Genomic DNA, 19,290 nt, shown 5'->3' with positions numbered 1-19,290 from the left:
CCTGTGGATACTGTCTTTCCAGCACAAGTTTCTTGTTTTGGCTGACCCAGCACACTTTGTTGGACACAGTGTTTCTGTGCAGGATTAGCATGCAAAAAAACACCACCTGCAAAAGTGCTTCAGTCAGTTATAAATAGATTCCAGCAAGAAAGAAAGAAAGAAAAAAAAGACAATATAAAACATTAACTTTCAGTTAGTGCATTAAGAAAGCTACTGCTTCTTGCTCTTTGCCATCTTTCTATCCTCAAAAAAATGTTTTAAAATCTAAAATATTGCATGCTAATAACAAGGCAATAGTTGAATAGAGGAGTAAAGTTGGTTGATGTGGTAAATAGATGGGATGCTTTAGCTTGAGTGGCATGGCAAATAGTCAACAGTACCAAAACAACAAGCTCAGAAAAATGAAGTTTCTGTAACTTTACTGAGATTTTTAAACGTAAAGGGCTAAATCCTATGCTGACTGACACTTTCCATAGTCTTACACAGATTAGAAGTACTGCAGTCACTCTAGAAAACAGATTGTGGCCTTCATAGAGTCATAGAATTGTTAGGGTTGGAAAAGACCTTCAATGATCATCTTCGATCATCTGGTCCAACCATCACCCTACACACCTGTAAGATGGGAGGTTGGTAGGAAAGCCCACGTCAGGAGAGCCCAACACAAAATATTCTGTAAGAATCAACATTCAGTTGTTTCTCTTTGCCAAATATTGACCATTTGGGTAGAAAGTTCCATTATGCATTTTTGCCTCAGATACTTTATTAAAATTCATTTTAACAGAGAATGTCAGCCATCCCCAGGTACGAGAACATTTTTTAAAAATTCTAGTAATATTGAATTAGAGAAAGACCTTACATTTGACACATCTTTCCGAAAAACTGCCCAATTTCAGCCCAAGTTGCAAGCTGTTGGCATAGGTTCAATAGATACTCCAAGCACCTAACTTCTCCAATCACTCCTTTTTATTGAACACGGTCCTGCTTCAGGCTGATGTTTTTTGTTTTTTGTTTTTTTTCCTAAAGCTATAGCTTTGGGCCCAAACCCCAAAGCTGTAAACAAACAAATGGCCTCTCTCTCATTAGCTCGTAATTACTGGGCTCACACAGTGTGAAAGAAACTAGAATCTAGAGAGGGGCAGCAGGAAAAGGAGAAGACACCTAGAAATAAGATTTGGAAGGCATCTAGGGCAAGGATTCGGGCTGTGGTAGGGAATTTTAAGCAGGCATAAATGGGTAAGGAACATTACTGTTACATGTGATTTGGAGAGGAGAAGCATTTAAACCACGGGGATAATCTTGTATCTTCTATTTCTCATCTTTTAGTGCTTGATTTTTAATGAGTCATATAATTACGTCTACATAGGAGGCCTTTTATGCAATTTAAAATAAATTAGAAAAATAAACAACCTAAGTGTTCTAACACAAGGCTGGAAAACCACGGTACATCATTCACACAAGAACTAAGACACAGAATGTACAAACACATCCAGAAAACATGTCCTGGCATACCAGAGGAGGAGCAGGATGAAAAGAGCTTGTTATAATTCTGGAAGGGGAAATGAGACCTCTTAGGGCTATATATAATTATTTTTGGTTTTAGCTTCCATATAGTTTGCTAGTTGTGCACTAAGCATTTTGCCATTTAGAAAGGCCTTCTTTGCCTTAAACTCTGCAGAGTTTATTATTTTCCAAATGTGTTTCAGTGCATTTCAAGAAATTCAAAGAGTAGTGGCTGCCTGGATTCCTTACATAGCCTGCAAAAAGGTTCTCTTCAGCAGAAGAGAGTGTTTCGGCAATAAAGTTGCAAAATAAAAACATTTTCTGACATTAACTTCATTAACGTGGACATTGAACATTTTTCAAATGTGGGAATAAGCTAAATTGATTTTTGGCATAAACAGTGGTAGTCATGTTGGACAGAGTTCACGTAGTGATCCAAGAACATGGGTTCATATTTAGGGAAGTTCTCTGGTTTCCTCATTCTTTTTTTTCTCCTGACAGAGATCCTTGTTGCACTAGCAACCACATCTCAATAAATGCCAGTGTTTAAACAGATCTACTTTTCACTAAATTAGTACCTGACATAACTTATACCAAAAGAAAAAGGATGGAGAAAAATGCAGTAATCCATTCTGTATTCCCAGAACTGTTTTCCTTTGTGTTTGAATGTACACATAGGAGTTGCTTCATGATTTACGATTTCTTTCTGCCAATACAGTCTCACCAGCATCTTAGCCCCTGTGCCCCTGTCCTTAAGGAAAAGTGTAATGTGAAACAATAACCATGCAGAGCAGATCTGTTAACCAAAAGTTAACAAAACAAAAAATTATTGCATCTAGATGCTGTATTAGCAGCATTAGCAACAATACTAATAAAATTGTTTTGGATTTCTCATAGATTGGGATTTCTCACTGTAGGGTTTAAATGTTCTGTAGCAGTCTTGAACATTTACCTCTTTGTATTATTCCAACACAGGTAACTTTTAAAGTTTGCAGAAAAAAAATATTTCTGTGGGGAACAGCTAGCGGCCAACAGCTTTAAGGTAAACTTTGGGTTTTAATGTAAATTGATAACCCACATCTGGGTAAATCAATATTCAAAAACAACATCTTATGCAAAACGTGGGCAAAAACATAACTCTTATGTTATAGGAGGTTATAACATAACCTCTTATAACACAACCTCTTATAAAAAAGCCATTTATGTGCTACTGTATAAAGGCAGAAAGTCTTGAAGTCTTTCCTAAATGTCAGAACATGCGTAAGAGATTTTTAAACACTCATTTGCAATTAATTTTAAACCCGTTTATTAACAGATCCGTATGTTCTTTTAACACCTCTCATACTGTGTTTGGGAAATTCAAAAGCTTTCCTTTAAATATATATATTTTTTGAAACAGTCTTTCAATTTATAAGTTACAGATTTCATACTAAGGTTAACATAATTAATAGATTTTAAATAGATCACAATATTTTCATATCAAGAAAGCAAAACTGGCATGAAGAGCTAGACGTAAAGCATCTGTTATTTGTAGTAACTTTATCTGCAGCTGACAAAATCACACATACCTTTTTCTCTCTAACGCAATAAGCATTTGGGAATAAGGTTTGTGTGGATAAATCTACAGGCTGCAACGGCATCCAGCCTCCTCAACCACAAACAAACAAAAACCAACACCAAAGATGAAAACATTGGGTCCTCTCTGTTCAGGAAGAGAACACCTTTTCTGAGAGATGCTGTTACATGCACACATCATCAGAGAGAGCGTGTTTCTGCTTCTATATGCCTCTAAACTAGTTTCAGCAATCAACCACGTCAAACCTAGAGCGTGTTATCCAGCAACCATGCTGCTCTGCCATGGCTCAGTTAAGCAGAAAAGAAATGATTTTGGTAGCAATGTAGTTCCAGTGTTTTATCTTTGTTCTTTTTGCCCAGTCCTGACATTCAATGGAGGATAGCATCCCTGTAGATCTGCGAAGCCAGGCTTCAGCGATGCAACCACCTGGGGGAACTAATTGTTCAGAAAACAGATAAAGGGAGGGGATGCAATCACTGGTCATAAACTCGTAATTCATAAACCTTCAATCGCATTGTCAATATTAATTAGGTACTCTAAGAGGTGGGCACAAACATTAGTTTCAGAAGACTAACTGGATTTTTAAGTATTACTTTCCGGGAGAACTGCCAGTTGAAAGTGAGCGTCAAGAAAGATACAGATCTAAACAGTAACTCTCATTGTGAAGTTGATGTCAGATGTAAAATACTTTTTAAAATGACTATCAAGATGTCATCAACCTGGACAAAATCCCGATATGCCTAATGTAAGTGGTAATTAATAGACTTTATTTTTTCGTTAAGTGCAGGAAACATTAATGACCAGGTCTGATTAAAAAAAAAAAAAAAAAAATGAAGACAGAATTCTTCAGAAACTATGCAGCACAAAAAGGTCAAGTAAAACCATTTTATGAATAAGTCATGAAACATCTTCTGACTAGACTCTTGCTCCCCTTTCAAATAAGCTGAGACCAGAATCAATCTTCTTACTGGGAGCTCAATCCTTCTCCTTTCCCTCCATGGGACAGAAAACACCTACTTCTGATTTCAGAAAGGGAATTAAGATTCTTATTCCACAAACTTTTTTTTTTCTTCCCAAATACTTATGTTCAAATGGAGAGCACAAGAGTGAAATTGTTACTCATTTTTTAGAATATCAATTTTTATGTGAAAATCAAGAGCCTTTATTTCTGAACACAGCCCTGTGTAAGACAATACAAATGATTAATTTATCACTTTGTCTTATGGATTGCCTGTAGAGCAAATTTATATTACTTGAGACATTAAAAGACTCTGTATGGTGACTTCTGTATTACAAACCTTGAAAAGTGATCCCTCACTGAAGATGATCAGACAGGGCCCGGTCTATTTTCAATCTTAAGAGTATGAACAGATATTATTCCCCCAATAAATGACCAGAATACAGCACACGTTAAACTTAGATGATTGTTGGAGAGTAGATTCTGAGGGATTTTGTAAACAGTTCATTTCTTCTGAAAATGACCCAAGTCATTTAACTGCCTGAATGGGGAATCTCTAAGGATTTTATTTGGTCTAAGTGTCCCCTCTCTTCTTTTTTCACAATCAAAATTTCTCCAGAAAATGACTCTATGGCTTTGGCTGAAATATGCAAAACTTTGCCACCTGTAATCAATTCCACTAATCTTTATTTTTGTTTTAATCTTTTGAGGATCTCCAACGTCCTTTAAATAGATATGGATTCTAGGTGTTTTTTTTGTTTTGTTTTGTTTTTTTCCCCCCCAAAGACAAACAAGCCCTGTAAAGCAAATGAAACAAACATCTTCAGGAAGACAATGGTCCTCCTGACTAAGACATTACTTTTCATGACACAACATTATCACTTGCTCCAGAACCTGAATGTGGCTAGGCCTTTCTGGCAGTAGGATGTAGCAGAAAATATTTAAATTACAGCACCTGAATGCTTTTTTTTTTTTTTAATCCCTACGTGCATAATTCAAATTGCAATGCTTATTGACATTGCTATGCTTGCCCATCCTAGCTCCTGTGTTCCGTAAGGCAGCACTGCTTCTCAACAGCCCACACTGGCCGTGCTGTAAAGGAATTGACTGAATACATTGCTAAGTGATACTGCATCAGCAAGCACTTCTGATGGGTGCCACCACACAATGGAATTAAAACAGGATCGTAGTCACTAGGCACGTGGGCCAAAGACAACATCCTTCGTTTGCTGTGTGCAGAAATTTCAAATTAAATTCCAAACTGAGTTCATGCTTAGCTGGAGCGCTCACTGTGCTGAAAGCAACGAGACGGCTCTTGTGAACAAAAGGAGACCCTGGTTGCACGAGTCCAGCAGAGGGAGTCGGACGTAACACAAAGCTGCCTCCATCCATCCCTAGAGCTGGGCAAGTCTGTGGTAAGCACTGAAGTTTATCTGAGCCAATGGGGTCTCATTTATTTATTTATTTAGGTGTGCAACTCATGTCAAGTAGCCTAGGGTGATTTTCAAACCTGTAGGCTAGCCTACAGATCTAATTATTTTGTGACACTAAATATGGCTTCTACTGAAAATCCCAAATGTCACGAAATCGTAACACACGGCCTTTACACAGCCTTCCAAAGTGCTATTAGCATGGCAAAATATTCTACTGTGCCAACCTTTCACCCAGTGTTTTGTATAACCTTGAGAACGTGTGAAAATCGTAACGCAAAGCTTTAAGGCTTCCTGTTAAAATTAAACTATCTTCTGTAGCTGTGGCATAATTCTTCTGCAAAATTGTTTTTTAAAATAGTTTAGTGATTGTTTTAATCTAGTTAATACCCTAAATATGTCCATGTTACCAAATACACCAGTAAATATAACAGATGCTCTTTTTTTTCCACAGACATCTGAAAATAAACCACTGTTACCAACATATTTCTCATCCCAAGCAATACCCTGAAATCTTTGTCAAACTTCCTTGCTTTCATCATTACTCAGCTCATCACACAAACCATCTGCATAAATAAAGATGTAAGCATCTGCTGTATGGCAAATGGTCTCAGGGGCAGATGTTTTTATCCTTGCATTCATGTCACTGGCTTGGATACATTATTTGAACAGATGTACACAATCTGAAAGTGTCGTGTCCCACAGTGAAATGTCTCCAACTGCTTTCTATCAAAGTGCATAAATGCTATTTGCACCTGCATTTATGTTAATGATAAAAAGGCAGCAGGGGTTCCAGCAAAGTGAGAGTTGATGCTAAGAAAACACATTTACATGGTTAATTGAAGTTTGAGATCTTCTAGCACCAAAAGACCACACTAACACTGATATATGGTGTATTAACCTATACAATGACTTCTTAATATGATGATTTTTTTTTTTTATTAAAATAAACATATATAAGGAGCAAAACTCCATCAGCCTGTTAGCACACTCTTTCAATGTATGCTAAAAAAAAAAGTATTAAATCAGTTCCTAGATAAACCAGGACATCCTTCATTTTGCATAATTGTACAATATACACAATTATTTCACATTAGAATCATTTGGAAGCATTTTATAAATCTGACAGAGCCATTCATCCAAAGGCATTTTAGTCCTCTAAGGCTCAGTAGTATTTTGTGTCATTACAGAGCAAGATAAAAAAAACCCCAGCACTTGCTCAAAAGCAAACATCAACATGGGTGTGAATGACAGGATACATTTCCATGATGATTGAAATTTTTTCCTAGCAATTATGAGATCTCAGAAGTTAAATATTTATCATTACTCAGAAAAGTGCATCTCTTTGCACTGTTTCACTTGATCATTGTGTACATGATCAGCACCTTATACAATTATTTTAAGTGAAGGAAAATCCATGTCCTGAAGGGGTGCGTATCAAATGACAGAACTCCTGCTATTACATGACAAATGGCAGCAGCGAAGGGTTTATGTTGTCACTCAAAGAACTTGCACTAACCATTACTTCCACACTCAACTGAAAAATAACAAGCACTCACGGTACAGAAAGGCTGACAAAAACGCTATCCTGAATGTAACTAACTGATGGATAGGTTCTACTTCCAACGCCATTCATTTTCAAACCTTTTATTTGTAAGAAATGTATCGATGTTATTGTTGCACATAAATCATTATAAATTGTTAATAGCCTCAATATTTTCAGTGTCATAACATTTAAAGAAGCAAGGGTTATGCTTCATACAAGGACAAAAAGAGTGATAGTCACAGAATACAAAAAATATACTAATATATTTGTAAACATCGTAATTTCACAGTGATATAGCTCTTGGTTAGGATCTGGTTACAATTTCCAACACAACCCTCCACTTCCAAAGTTTAGAACATGGCTCTTATCATTCACTCTGGGTGAAAGTGTGTAACAGGATACTAACTGGAGTGGGTTTTTCTTTAAAAAAGGATACATTTATTTCTTTAAAAACCTTGGAGCATATGATTCATCAGTTTCAAGTCTGCCAACGGCTTCACAGTCTATAATTCTCCTGTTTTTTAGAAATTACTTCAACATATAGATAGCTTTCAGATTGACTACATGGGTCAAATTCCTTTTATTTATAGGAAGAATAAAGCTTTTAAGTATTAGAATCAAGGATTTCAGTCACAAACACATGGTTGTAGACCCTGCACCGCAGGCTGGATGGCTTTACATGACAGTACGTACTGCTTCCCTTGAAAGAATGGTCCCATTAGGCACAGGACTACATCAGAGATCAATTCACATGGCATCCTCCTGGAGTAGCTTCCTCAGAATTATTGCATTATCATAAAAACGCTCAGCCTTTGCAAAACAGGTAAAGTATTAGCATTCATGGTAGCAAAAGCTCAAGCTTCCAGGTAAGTAATATAGAGTGCTTGTCTTCATTAACGTAAGTACCAACAATGGAAACCAAACTGACAGCCTAAAATGGTTCTGAAGGGTCCATTAGAGCTGATGTCGTAAACACCAAACATTCACTTACATTTAAGAATCATCATAAAAATGACATCAAGTTAAAAATCATACTTAAACATCAGCACCGCAACAAAGAACAACTGGGAAAGGAAATTATAGTTATGGCCAAACATTTATTTAGAGGCTTGGGTATATACAGTATATTGCAGGGCAAATATCCTCATTAATAACACGGGAAAAATTCCAGACACTAACTCTACTGAAATGTGCATCAACAGAAGGTGACTTCTGAAGAGACAAAATAGAAGAAACGTAGTTGAAAACAAGAAATAATATTAAGGATAGGAATGCTGGAGAAAATACATTTAGAATCTAAAAATAAGTTAATCATTTCTTGTATGTGTTAGTTTTAAATCATAATTTGCACGCAGATCTAACCCCCACTGTGTGACGGTGAAATGTAACAATGACTTTCAAACATATAAAGATAAAAAATTGTAATAAAACCTGAATAATTAATTCTGCTCAAACAAGAACCAGAGTTATATAGTTAAAAGTTTCAACTAGAGGTAGTAACAGCAATTAGCAATGTTTTAAAGAATAAAACAATCTTAGTTACCAAAATTGTTTGAAGCACTAAGTATTACTTATAACAGCTTAGTCATAAGATCTTTGGTTTCTTACAACCCAAATCAGGGTAGAATAGTAGGTATCATTTATGTCTATTATTTAGGCATTTATTAACGATGATATTATTCTTCCGTATTTTGAATGACGAATGTCTAATTTCTCAAAAGGAATAGGAAGTATACTATACCTGCAGAAAAAGTTAATGGATTCTGCATTATGCCCTCTACTAGATATGACAGCGTGCCTGGAAAGAAGAAATAGAGATACTTAGAAGTTCTGATACATTTTTAGAAACTAAAGAAAATTACTAATATTAAAGTATGAACAAACTCGCAAAAAATAATACATTTTGGAGAAAACTTTTTTCTGGGGGGTCATGCTCCAGTTTGAATATAGAGAGAACAAATCATATGCAAGGAGGTTATTTATTTTCATATATATAAGTTTTGGGGTTTATTTAAATGTTATTTAGAGAACTTTACTATCGTGATAAATAAAGAAAACCTTGCATTCTTACTTTGAGGTCTCAAACTAGTTTTAAAAGCACTGCAGAAAGAAGAAAACTTACCACTGTAAGGAAAACTTTATGTAAGCAATGCAGTCATTCTTTTGCATTTTCATACTTAATTTAGTGCTTGTGGAAGGCATCAACAACTCAAATTAATTCTGACACAGAAAGTACATTTCTGGATCAATTAAAAAAAAAAAAGACTCCTTGAATGCCCTAGCAAATATGTTTTGAATTTGGCGTGAAAGGCCAATATTTGCAGGTGAAAGCTTACTTTCATTTCGTTCATTTATCCAATGAAATGTTTAACATTATACCAGGCGTTGTACAACATCCAAGCCTTACACAGCATAATCAGAGAAAACAGTGAAGAAAACACAAATCCATTGCATAACAACACTGAAAAGTAATTTGATTAATTTAGTATACAGATTTTTCTGACTACTCTCTTTTTTTCATGAAGATTGACAATTTGTTAGTTACTGTTAGCATCCTGTAATACACAATGCAAATGTAATGTCACCACACATGATATTTCAAGCAATAATGCTACATGTTTACCTTGCAGATCAAGTATCTTAGAGCGATCGAACTTTATTCAAATGGTGGTAATTTCTGGGTATTAGCAGCTTCTGCTGAAGCGCAGGGATCACGAGCAATGACTCATTTCCACACTAATCTTTTGATTATCCAACTGAACAAAGTAAACTTAGAACCCGCGTGTTCAGCAGTTCTGTACTAATTCAGCCTTCAGTTTAATTTTCAAAATATATTTAAGTCAATACACATACTAAGACTGCATTTATGTGCCATTAATACCTTTTTCTTCAACAATTCTGTTCTGTACTCCCAAAAAGTAAATAGCCAACTACTGCTATATAGTAATAATAATACATTTTCAGATGCTAAGCTGGTTCATTCATAAAACTGGAAAGCAAAAACAAAAAGTTCCCTTAAAAGAAATCAGCATTTTTTGCCCCTTGAGAAAGGCTGGGTTCCTGTAAAAATAGGACAATGGAATCAGTTTTCAAAAATTATGTGTCAGTATGGATCCCAGTATGCCTATACCTCATGCAAACCACACCTGAATTTGAAACCAAGTGTTTCTCTGAACTGTTTACACTCTCCAGATTTTAAGCCTGGGTACAGCTAACTGAGGTTTCTTGTAACTCAACACCCCTGTTAAAGCAGAAGAGGAAACGCCATGAAATCTAACATTAAAACACACTCTGAAGATGCACAGACAACGTAGGACTAACCAACTATTTTCCTTCAAATATCATAGAGTGGCTTGGGTTGGAAGGGACATTAAAGCCCATCCAATTGCAAGCCATGGGCAGGGACACCTCCCACCAGCCCAGGTTGCCCAAAGCCCCATCCAGCCTGGCCCTGAACACCTCCAGGGATGGGGCATCCACAGCTTCTCTGGGCAGCCTGGGCCAGGGCCTCACCACCCTCTGAGTAATATCTGACTGCAAGGATTCCCTGTATCTGACTGATAAGCAGAATCTTCCATGGATGCTACAATGAATGTTAGCTTGCATTTGTGAAGCAAACATTACGCTGCCACCTCTCTTGAGGTTGACGTTGGTTCTTATCACGATAATTTATACATGTTTTTTGACATAATAGAGCATTAGATCAAGCGACCACTCAGTCACTTAAGAGTTGGCTATTTCTTTCCAGTGTGATTTAACAGTCAAGAATGAAAGACATAAGGTAATATAATTACAATGTAAAATTATGTTATTATCTACTTAGATTTTCTTTGTCATAAAACGTTCTGGCTTTTGGAACAGCTGTGTCATGGTTTGGTTTGACTGAACATGACTAGCATGTTAGAGTAAGAGACAGGAGTCACAGAGTACACAACTCCAGTCCTCCTGGTGCACTTGCAGGCTTTGGAAAGTTAGCAGACAAGTCCACTGACACTGACGGAGCTCAAAAAGCTTTGGGGTTTGTTTGGGTCAAGGACTTCCTACCAGCACACGTCCCTACCATTTCCCGTGAGCAGACCCAGCTGTGAGGCCGTGGCGTTTGCTTACTTTGCTGGCCAATCTAATAGCCAGCACGATCCTACACAAAGGACTTTCCAGATGCACACTCAAGAGCCCCCTTCTGAGATTAAGTACAAAAAGGTTGTTTTGGGTTAAGTACAAGAGTAAATACCAATTCTGAAGCAATTACCAAACAAAAATAAGACTTGATGATGTTTCCTTACTACCACGCAAACGTTGAGGTTCCCAGCCATAGACAATGGCTCTGTAGGCAACAGTGAAGTACAGAAGAGGCAAAACCAAGGCTGTTTTTAGGAAGCCCAATACCAAAGCATGAAAGAAAACTGAGTGTGGCTGCTCCGAGGAGACCTCTCACACAGCAAACAGGTGATGCTCTTTGGTGCCCACATCCTCTGTGCTGAGACACATGCAAAGAAGCTCCTGCCCGTCAGCCAGCATCTCCTGGCAGCGGCTCTGCTGCTGTGTGGGAGCAGGAGGAGCAGGAGGCTCAGCGGGCCTCTGTCCGTGGTGCTTAAGCCGCCAGCCTCTCCTCGGGCAGATGCAGCACACGAAGGGTTCGGCTCGGCTGGACGCAGTTTGGTGCCCTGCTACCACCGACACAAGCTCCTCTGAACCTGCAGGAACGAACAGGCCACACCGATGGAAACTGGGAATGGGAAAACACTTCCAGGGACCAGCGTGGATTTTACATGATTACATTATTTTTTATTTTTTGAACCAGCAGGGATACCGTCTTTCTGATCACCGACTAACGCTAGCCTGGCAACCAGTCCCACCAGAACTGTACTATAAATACATAAATGTTCCTCTCTTATTGACAGTTTCTGACATTTTTCAGTCAGGTTGCAAAATGTTTAACAGCTACTCAATGTCTAAACACATCTGGCGGTGCCCTACATGTATCCTGCTGTATCAAAATGCTCTGGAATTCTGAATGAACAGTTCAGAAATTTCAGGACACGACATTTGCACAGCTACCGATACCTGGCCTCAGCAGAACTTTTTTTCATTTGCTTACAAGTCTACCTTGCAACGCCTACCTCCCCTACAACACATGTTGATGTTCAAAAAAGAGCTAACCTTTAAAAACAGACGTATTAACTGAATTTTGTATCTATTTTACACTTGTACGTCCCAAACAGGTTGTATGTTGGCCACTGCTTCAGGATATCCCATTGCTTTTAGGGAATAATGAAATTAAAATCATTCTTACAGTCTTCCTTGTTTATTAATGGACTTTATAGCACTCATACGATTCCAATACCAGTTCTTTTCAAATACAGAAGGTGATATTGAGTATTTCTACGTGGCATTACCATCAATTTTACCCCACCTAACCCCATGATAAAATTTAAAATTCTATATAATCTTAAGATCTGTTTTTTTCAGCTTGTAACCCTACAATAGGACAATATAAAAATAATCCAACTGCAGCACTCCAAAGCTCAACATTGTTCCTTTGGAATCTGCTGTGGATGGGTCAGAGATAAAAATCTACTACCAAGATTTTCAAGCAAGCGGAGTTAAAGTTGGACAGAATTGAAAAATTTCATGCCACAAAATAAGCTATCAAGCTACTTACTACTCCTTACGTTACCATAGAAAGAAAAGATAGATACCAGAAGAAACAAAAATATCAAATAAACTGAAAAAAAAAATCTTAGAACTACCCTGTAAATTGGTCTTTAGCAATCAAAGGAAACAGAGCGTGTAATAATTTAAAAGTAATCTTCACAGAAAGATACCCACAGGTCTTTTATATGAAATTGGTGTCCTGATAGACACACTGGCTCTGAATATCAGGTGAACCCAATTAACCTAATTTGATGCTTGTCCATACTGGGACATTTATTTTAGATGTTACACAAAATCCTTTAGGATACTAGAGAGAAAATGATAAATAGGCTGTAAAGGTTATGACATTAATTTTACTGTCATTCTCATGCTTTAAGCAGGCATCAAAACTAAAAATCTCATCCTCTGGGAAGGGAGAACTATCTGAAAGTAATTACAGTACTTATTATCATAACAGTATTAAACTAAACCGCTGTGACCCTAACTGAATTTATTTTTGGTACCTTTTGTTAAAAGAACAAAGCTTCTCGATGATGACTATACCTTCTGATGCACTGAACATTAGTTCAGGTACCAGAAGAAAGCATTAACTCAAATCTTATAATTTCATATTAAGCTTAATTACATGCCTAGTTTTTAAATTAAAATTTGTAAAGAAGCATTAGTTAAATAATATTATGTAATTTCATTTCAGAAGGAAAACATTTAGCCAAAAAGAAAAAATTAAATATTTAACACAGTTTAGGAAACATGTTCTCCTAACAGAAGCCCATGAAATGTCAAATTATATTTAAAAATCAATTTCATTCACTTCATTTTTCACACCTGTTCTTTCCCATACTGTGCCATCTTGTAAATGACAGTTCCATTCAATCATTATTTCCCAAAATTTAGAAACTTTTTAGAAACCAAGTTCCCCAGAAAGTATGAATTAGTAATAGCTTCCAGGAAATCTAGCAACATCTGTAAGTATTTAAAGGTTGAATTAGACCTGAAGTAAGATTAAACCATTGAAGCTATGAAATATGACAAAAACACTGAGGAAATAAAAATGACACACACAACACTTGACTGGTGTAACACACAAAGGCATTTGTTCAAGCAACTGTTTTTGCCAAAAGCCTACAGTGCTTGGCTACTTTATAAATCAAATGCAAGGCATTAAGCCAATTTGTTTAAAAGAGAAAAAAGGCCAAAATGACAATAGCTAGGCAATAGGTTATTTGCATTTCTGAAAACCTGCAAAAACGTTCTGCATTTCACTATCCAAGTCTTCATCACAGAAGTCTTACCTGTTCTTATTCAAAATTTTCTATTTTAACTGTGTTTTCACAACAGGATTTCATCCTACATCAGTAGCTCCTCATCCTACGACTATATATCCAAAGAGATATACACACACTAAACCAGCAGCTTTCTTACAAGAGAAATTACACACTGCTTATGTTTCCATACCTAGGTAATTAATCAGGGAGAAATGTGTGTCTGTAGCAGAATTCTTTTGGCTGGGACCATTCGGTGACTTCAGCAGACAGCCAAAAAGAAACAGAAGCCTCACTGCAACTGGTCATTTTTCCCAGTACGAACCCATCAGAACTTAATCCCAGGCTATTTTTAAATTTTTGATCATCCTGTGTGATGGGCCAGTCTGAGCACGTTTCCGCAACTTCAAGCCTTACATGCACCGAATGCCTGGACAAAAATTCTTCCCTTCATACCCTGTTACGTGGTCTATATAATGGTTTTCTGGCACGCCTGCATTATGCCCATCTGTCAGGGTGGAACCGTGCCTACACAACAGGTTCCATGCTACTTTCAATAATATCGTGTTGATAATAAAAGCTTACTTACAAAACGATATAGTGCATCTTCAGCTTTCAGCTACATCTTTTGGCTTAAAAGAAAAAGCAAAGGAAGGTGACTGTTTTCCTTGAGGAGAGAAATCTTTTCAAACCAACTTCTTATTCAGTTGCACGAATAAAGACTAGCGCATACACTGCTGGCAACAAGGACACTCCATGATTTTATTTAATTTCTTATTTTTTATTTTTTTTTACTGTTGCACACAGCTCAGCAGTCACAATAATTCTTATTTTGCAATTATAACCATCTCCAAGAGAGCAAGCTCAGGGACCTGAGAAAAATTATTACAAAAGTTTCTCAAAAGTGTGCATGGGAGAAGATAGCAATATCAATTGGATGAAGGAGCAATATCGGTTCATCATTTTATGAAATGTGGACAGGATAAATTGTAGCTGAACAGTCTTTACGCCTGCAAATTACCCAATCTTCCATTTGAAAAAACAGCATTCTGAAAAATTAAAAAGAGCAAAGAACAGCAAGGTTGCTATTATGCAATAATAGCAATGATATAGCATGAGACGATTCATAGAACATCAAGAAATAACACTTCGTTTTCCTCTAAATTTCCACAGATTGCCTTTTTATATTTTCATTAGTAAATAACTTCTCAGTAGTATTGCTTTGGACACTGTGAACTGCAGTCTGTATGTAGAGAGACACCTTTGCTATAATGGTCTATTATAAAGTTAAGGCTTCTGATTTTAAAGTAGCCCTGGATCTTACTGTTATGGAAATAAATATGAAGTGATGAATCAGTAAAACCCAGTACACTTTGTTCTTGATTCTGAGGGCAGCTGGAAACAATAGTCTTGGAAAAACTCATTTTTGCAAGTTAGTACATGAAATCTACACTGTCAGTATTTCTAACAATTTACATTCAAATTATCATTATTATTTTTTTTTTTAATCAAGAGAGACAAACATCTAACACTCTTACTTGGCCATGAGTACTCCAGAGTTTACTTTAAAATTCAAACTGAGCAATTCCTTCTTCTACCGCTTCCCCCTGTGTTATCCTAGCCCTTAACTAAGTATCCATTTATTGTTTTGGTCCAAATCTCGAAGATGTTTTGCCACAGTTCTCAATAATGCAGTTTCCTGAGACAGGATCTATGTATCTCACTGTTCTGTTATTAATTTGTAACATCACTCATGGTGGAACTGCAGTACACCATTATGATTTTTCAGCCACAAACACAGCTTGCAATGACTGATTAAACTGTGAGACTTTTTGACTTTATTGATGCTCACAATTAACGACTGTTTTGGCCAAATAAGCACAGAACACATCATTTATTTTCCACTATGCATTTGTTGCAGTACCTTTGCTTTCTTTTCAGATAAACAATATGACAACTGCTAAACAGGGACTGCGTTACAGTCGGGGCACAGCTTATGTAGGGCCAGACAAACACGTGTCATTGTGCACAGAGGTACTCACAGGATGATCCGGGCTGGCAGGGCCCCGGCAGGTCACCCAGTCTGGCTCCCTGCTCAAGGCAGGGTCAGCGCTGAGGTTAGGGCTTTGTCCCGATGAGTCTTGCAAACCTCCAGCTCAACAGGTGCCTTTCAGAAATTAAATGACATTTACCACTTGACCACAAAGGATGACCTGAAAATTACGGTAACACTGAGCCTATGTATGTAAGGCAGATGGTTCCAGCAATTCCTGCTCCAAGGCTTTCACCACCCTTCAGAATTAGCTGTAAAGGTACTCAAAAATTCCTGCATTTCACTCTATGTTGAAGGATTAAATAGAATTTGACTTTATGAGCGGCAAAGAGACAAGAAACTTCCTAATAGTGCCACGTACACTTTTTTTATTTACTGGTACACTAAAGATAAACAGGTTATTTCAAAGAGCAGAACGAGGTTAATGTGGGACGAAAGTACTAACAAAAATAATTAAAGATTACTAAATGCAAGAAAGAGAAACTGAACCGCATACTACTTTCTTGACATCCCCCTCCCCCCCCCCTACTCAGTTTTGACAGTGGAGGAATAAACTATTACTGGTAGCTTAGTAACACTTTTCTGGTGAAACCTCAGTTTTAGGATGTTGTTAATTATCAATTTAGATTACAGAAATAACCAACCAGAGCCGTAACTTTCAGCATTACAGAGCAAGGAGAGCAAGTGTTGTGTTCCCATATTGTGTTGTGTTCCCATATTGTGTTGACATATTTTGGAGGTATTTGATACCTCGGAATGGACTCGCGCAGTCAAAACGTATTTGAATGTCTCAGATAGCAAAGCCATAAAATTCCATTAATAGCTCATGGATTAAGACCTGAGCGTAGCACATTCACCTGCACAATCTGACTGACTGGAGCTTGAAACATGTCGTGAAAGTCTTAGAATCACAGCTGGCCCTCAAATTAGGCAAGGACTCAATAAGAAACAATCAATCCTTAAACACTTCTATTTTGACTGTGGTATTTTGGGTCCTTTGGACACCGCCCTGAATCCTGAATATAACTTGTTGTGCCATTCAGGAAGGATTCTGTACAGGGGGTTTGTTAGTTACAGTCTGGAGATGTTGTCAGTGCTCTCCTTAGAGGACAGATAACCTACAGCCGGCAAAAATTCAGCAAGCAAAACACCACTCCTAACTTTGCAAGGTGAAATGCCTTTGCAATTCTGACTCAAATAATGGAGTTATATCTGTCTTGACAGCTCCAGAGCTGAATAGTACTAACTTCTGCCATGGCGTTATGTGTATATAAAGTGAGCCTCATTTACAGTTGTTTCTGTAAGAATTTTCATTACAGAGTTTCTTTAAAAAAAAAAAGTCAGCTAGACAGCTTCATTCAGAGAGCTACCTTCCCTACCTGACAAAATCATTTATAATGTTTATGCAACATCCCCCACACAGAAAATACACTGCATTTTTTAAGAGCAACTTCAGCGTGTCTCATTTGCAGACTTACACAAAACAAGTGTTCCAGAGCTAGGAAAAAAAGAAAAATAGAAGGAGCATACCATTATGTGGAAAAGAAGACAAATGGAGAAGGCAAACCTGGGTCTGATCAGGCAACAGATTACCTAGGCCAAGGTGGTATGTACATATCACCAGCATGGTAAAATTCAAATTGCCTAGCAGCTAATCACTTTTAAGAGATTTGGTTGTTTTAGAGGGCTCACCTTATCACCGAAGCGGGCTACATTCTACACACTTCTAGGTCTTATAGTCTTACTCAACAAAAAAGCTTTTAGTAAAAATTATGTACTGGAAAATTTGGTTTCTTATTTTGAAGGAGGCACAGCTGGTCCTTGCAGATTGCACTGCACTGAAAAACAACCCAGGTAACTGATCAGGTGTTGTACTAAGAACTGCTTCAACTGCTTTCATGCTACGCTGATTCCACCCCAAACTTTGTCTACAACATTGCTAACCTAGACTGTGCTTCGGGGTTAAGGACCTTTTTTTCTGGAGAGCTGAGTGCCTCCTAGACTTTAACACCACACACTTCCAAAACCAGAGATGCAAATATAATCGCTGGATTTTCTTAATGATGCAGAACATTAAAAATGCTGTCCAACCAGGAATTATAACCTATGTTTCCCAAAAGCCATTCACCAGAAAGAAGGACTTAACAGACCACACCTGATGACTGGCACAAGCAACTTAATGCTATGTGAATTCCCCCTTTTCTGTTTCCTCAGCATATTATAAGCTATTCTGTATTGGAAGAATCCAACATTAAGTTTACAAGTTAGAACAAGCGCAGTGAAACACCCTCTCAAAACTCACGGTTCCAAATTTAATGCAAAATTAAAAGGTTGTGTTGTATATAAATTCTGTGAGAAGCACCTGTTTTGGGTTAATCCCAGTAGGCACTCACTTCCTCCTCAGCTGGTAGGACCGAGTAAGAGGAAAGGAAGAATAAAAGCAAGAAAACTTCTGGGTTGGGATAAAAAACGTTTAATAAGTGAAGAAGTGGAATGAGAAGGATACAGAGCAACACAAGGGATGCAAAAGCAATCACTTGCCACCTCCTATGGGTGGATTGACACCCAGCCAGTTCCTGAGCAGATGGCAGCCTCCCTAAGCTCCCCTTTTTCCCCCTTTTCATTGCTCAGCATGATGTTACATGGCATGGAGTATCTCTCTGCCCAGTTTGGGTCATCTGCCCAGTTGTGTCCTCTCCACTCAACTCACTGGGAGGGCAGTGTGAGAAACAGAGAAGGCCTTGATGCGAAAACACGGCTGTGTTGGCAGCGTTGTTTTGGTCACAGATTTAAACCACAGCCCCGTACAGGCTGCTCTGAAGAAACTTAACTCCATCCCAGCTGGATCCAGCATAGCATTAAAGAGCACTGCATAATTCGTTGTTGTTGAAAAAAGAATTCCCAACACACAATCGATTTATTCAAAGTTATTGTGCAAATTTAAGGGCCAGTTCAACTTCCACAGCTGAAGAACTGGATACAGCTGCAGAACCCTGGTGAAGATCACAGCAAGAGAAGCAACCTCCCAGCTGTGTGCTGAGCACAGCAGAGGCAGCAGCACCCTCCCTCCCTGCTGCTGTACCCAAACCGCTACATACAGACCCCAGCAGCGAAGTTCAGCTGTTCTGCCTGCATTCTTTGCTCAGTCATATCCATCTCCTCTTCTGGGAAAGGACGCACCACTTTGAAGGATTCTCCTGCCTGGAACGCCCCAATTCCCTCGTTTCAAGCTCCCAAAGGTCTGATCCGACTGACAAAGCAACTGCTGGGCCAAAGGGTATTGGTGTTTATTTTTAGAGCATGAAACAGT

General features: G+C 37.8%; 1 protein-coding gene across 7 annotated transcripts in view; it reads right to left on the bottom strand.

Annotated features, from left to right (window-relative positions):
- ZNF438 (zinc finger protein 438) overlaps positions 1–19,290 on the bottom strand; it is a 46,973-nt gene that overhangs the window by 9,900 nt on the left and 17,783 nt on the right. For 3 of the 7 annotated variants that reach the window (XM_068673592.1, XM_068673595.1, XM_068673594.1), the window contains exons 4-5: positions 8,752–8,808; positions 2–106 (exon numbers count right to left, since the gene is read on the bottom strand). The exons of 1 other annotated variant lie outside the window; for it this stretch is intronic. In XM_068673592.1, coding sequence (XP_068529693.1) covers positions 2–106; positions 8,752–8,779 — 133 coding nt within the window. In that variant the 5' untranslated portion in view covers positions 8,780–8,808. Of the gene's footprint in view, position 1; positions 107–8,751; positions 8,809–15,969; positions 16,095–19,290 lie in introns of all 7 variants that reach the window. 3 more of the 7 variants (XM_068673593.1, XM_068673597.1, XM_068673596.1) reach the window with 3 other exon arrangements.

This window comes from Anas acuta, chromosome 2 (genome assembly GCF_963932015.1).
Source record: "Anas acuta chromosome 2, bAnaAcu1.1, whole genome shotgun sequence".
Classification (NCBI taxonomy): Eukaryota; Metazoa; Chordata; class Aves; order Anseriformes; family Anatidae; genus Anas; species Anas acuta.
This window is presented reverse-complemented; position numbering and strand designations above follow the sequence as displayed.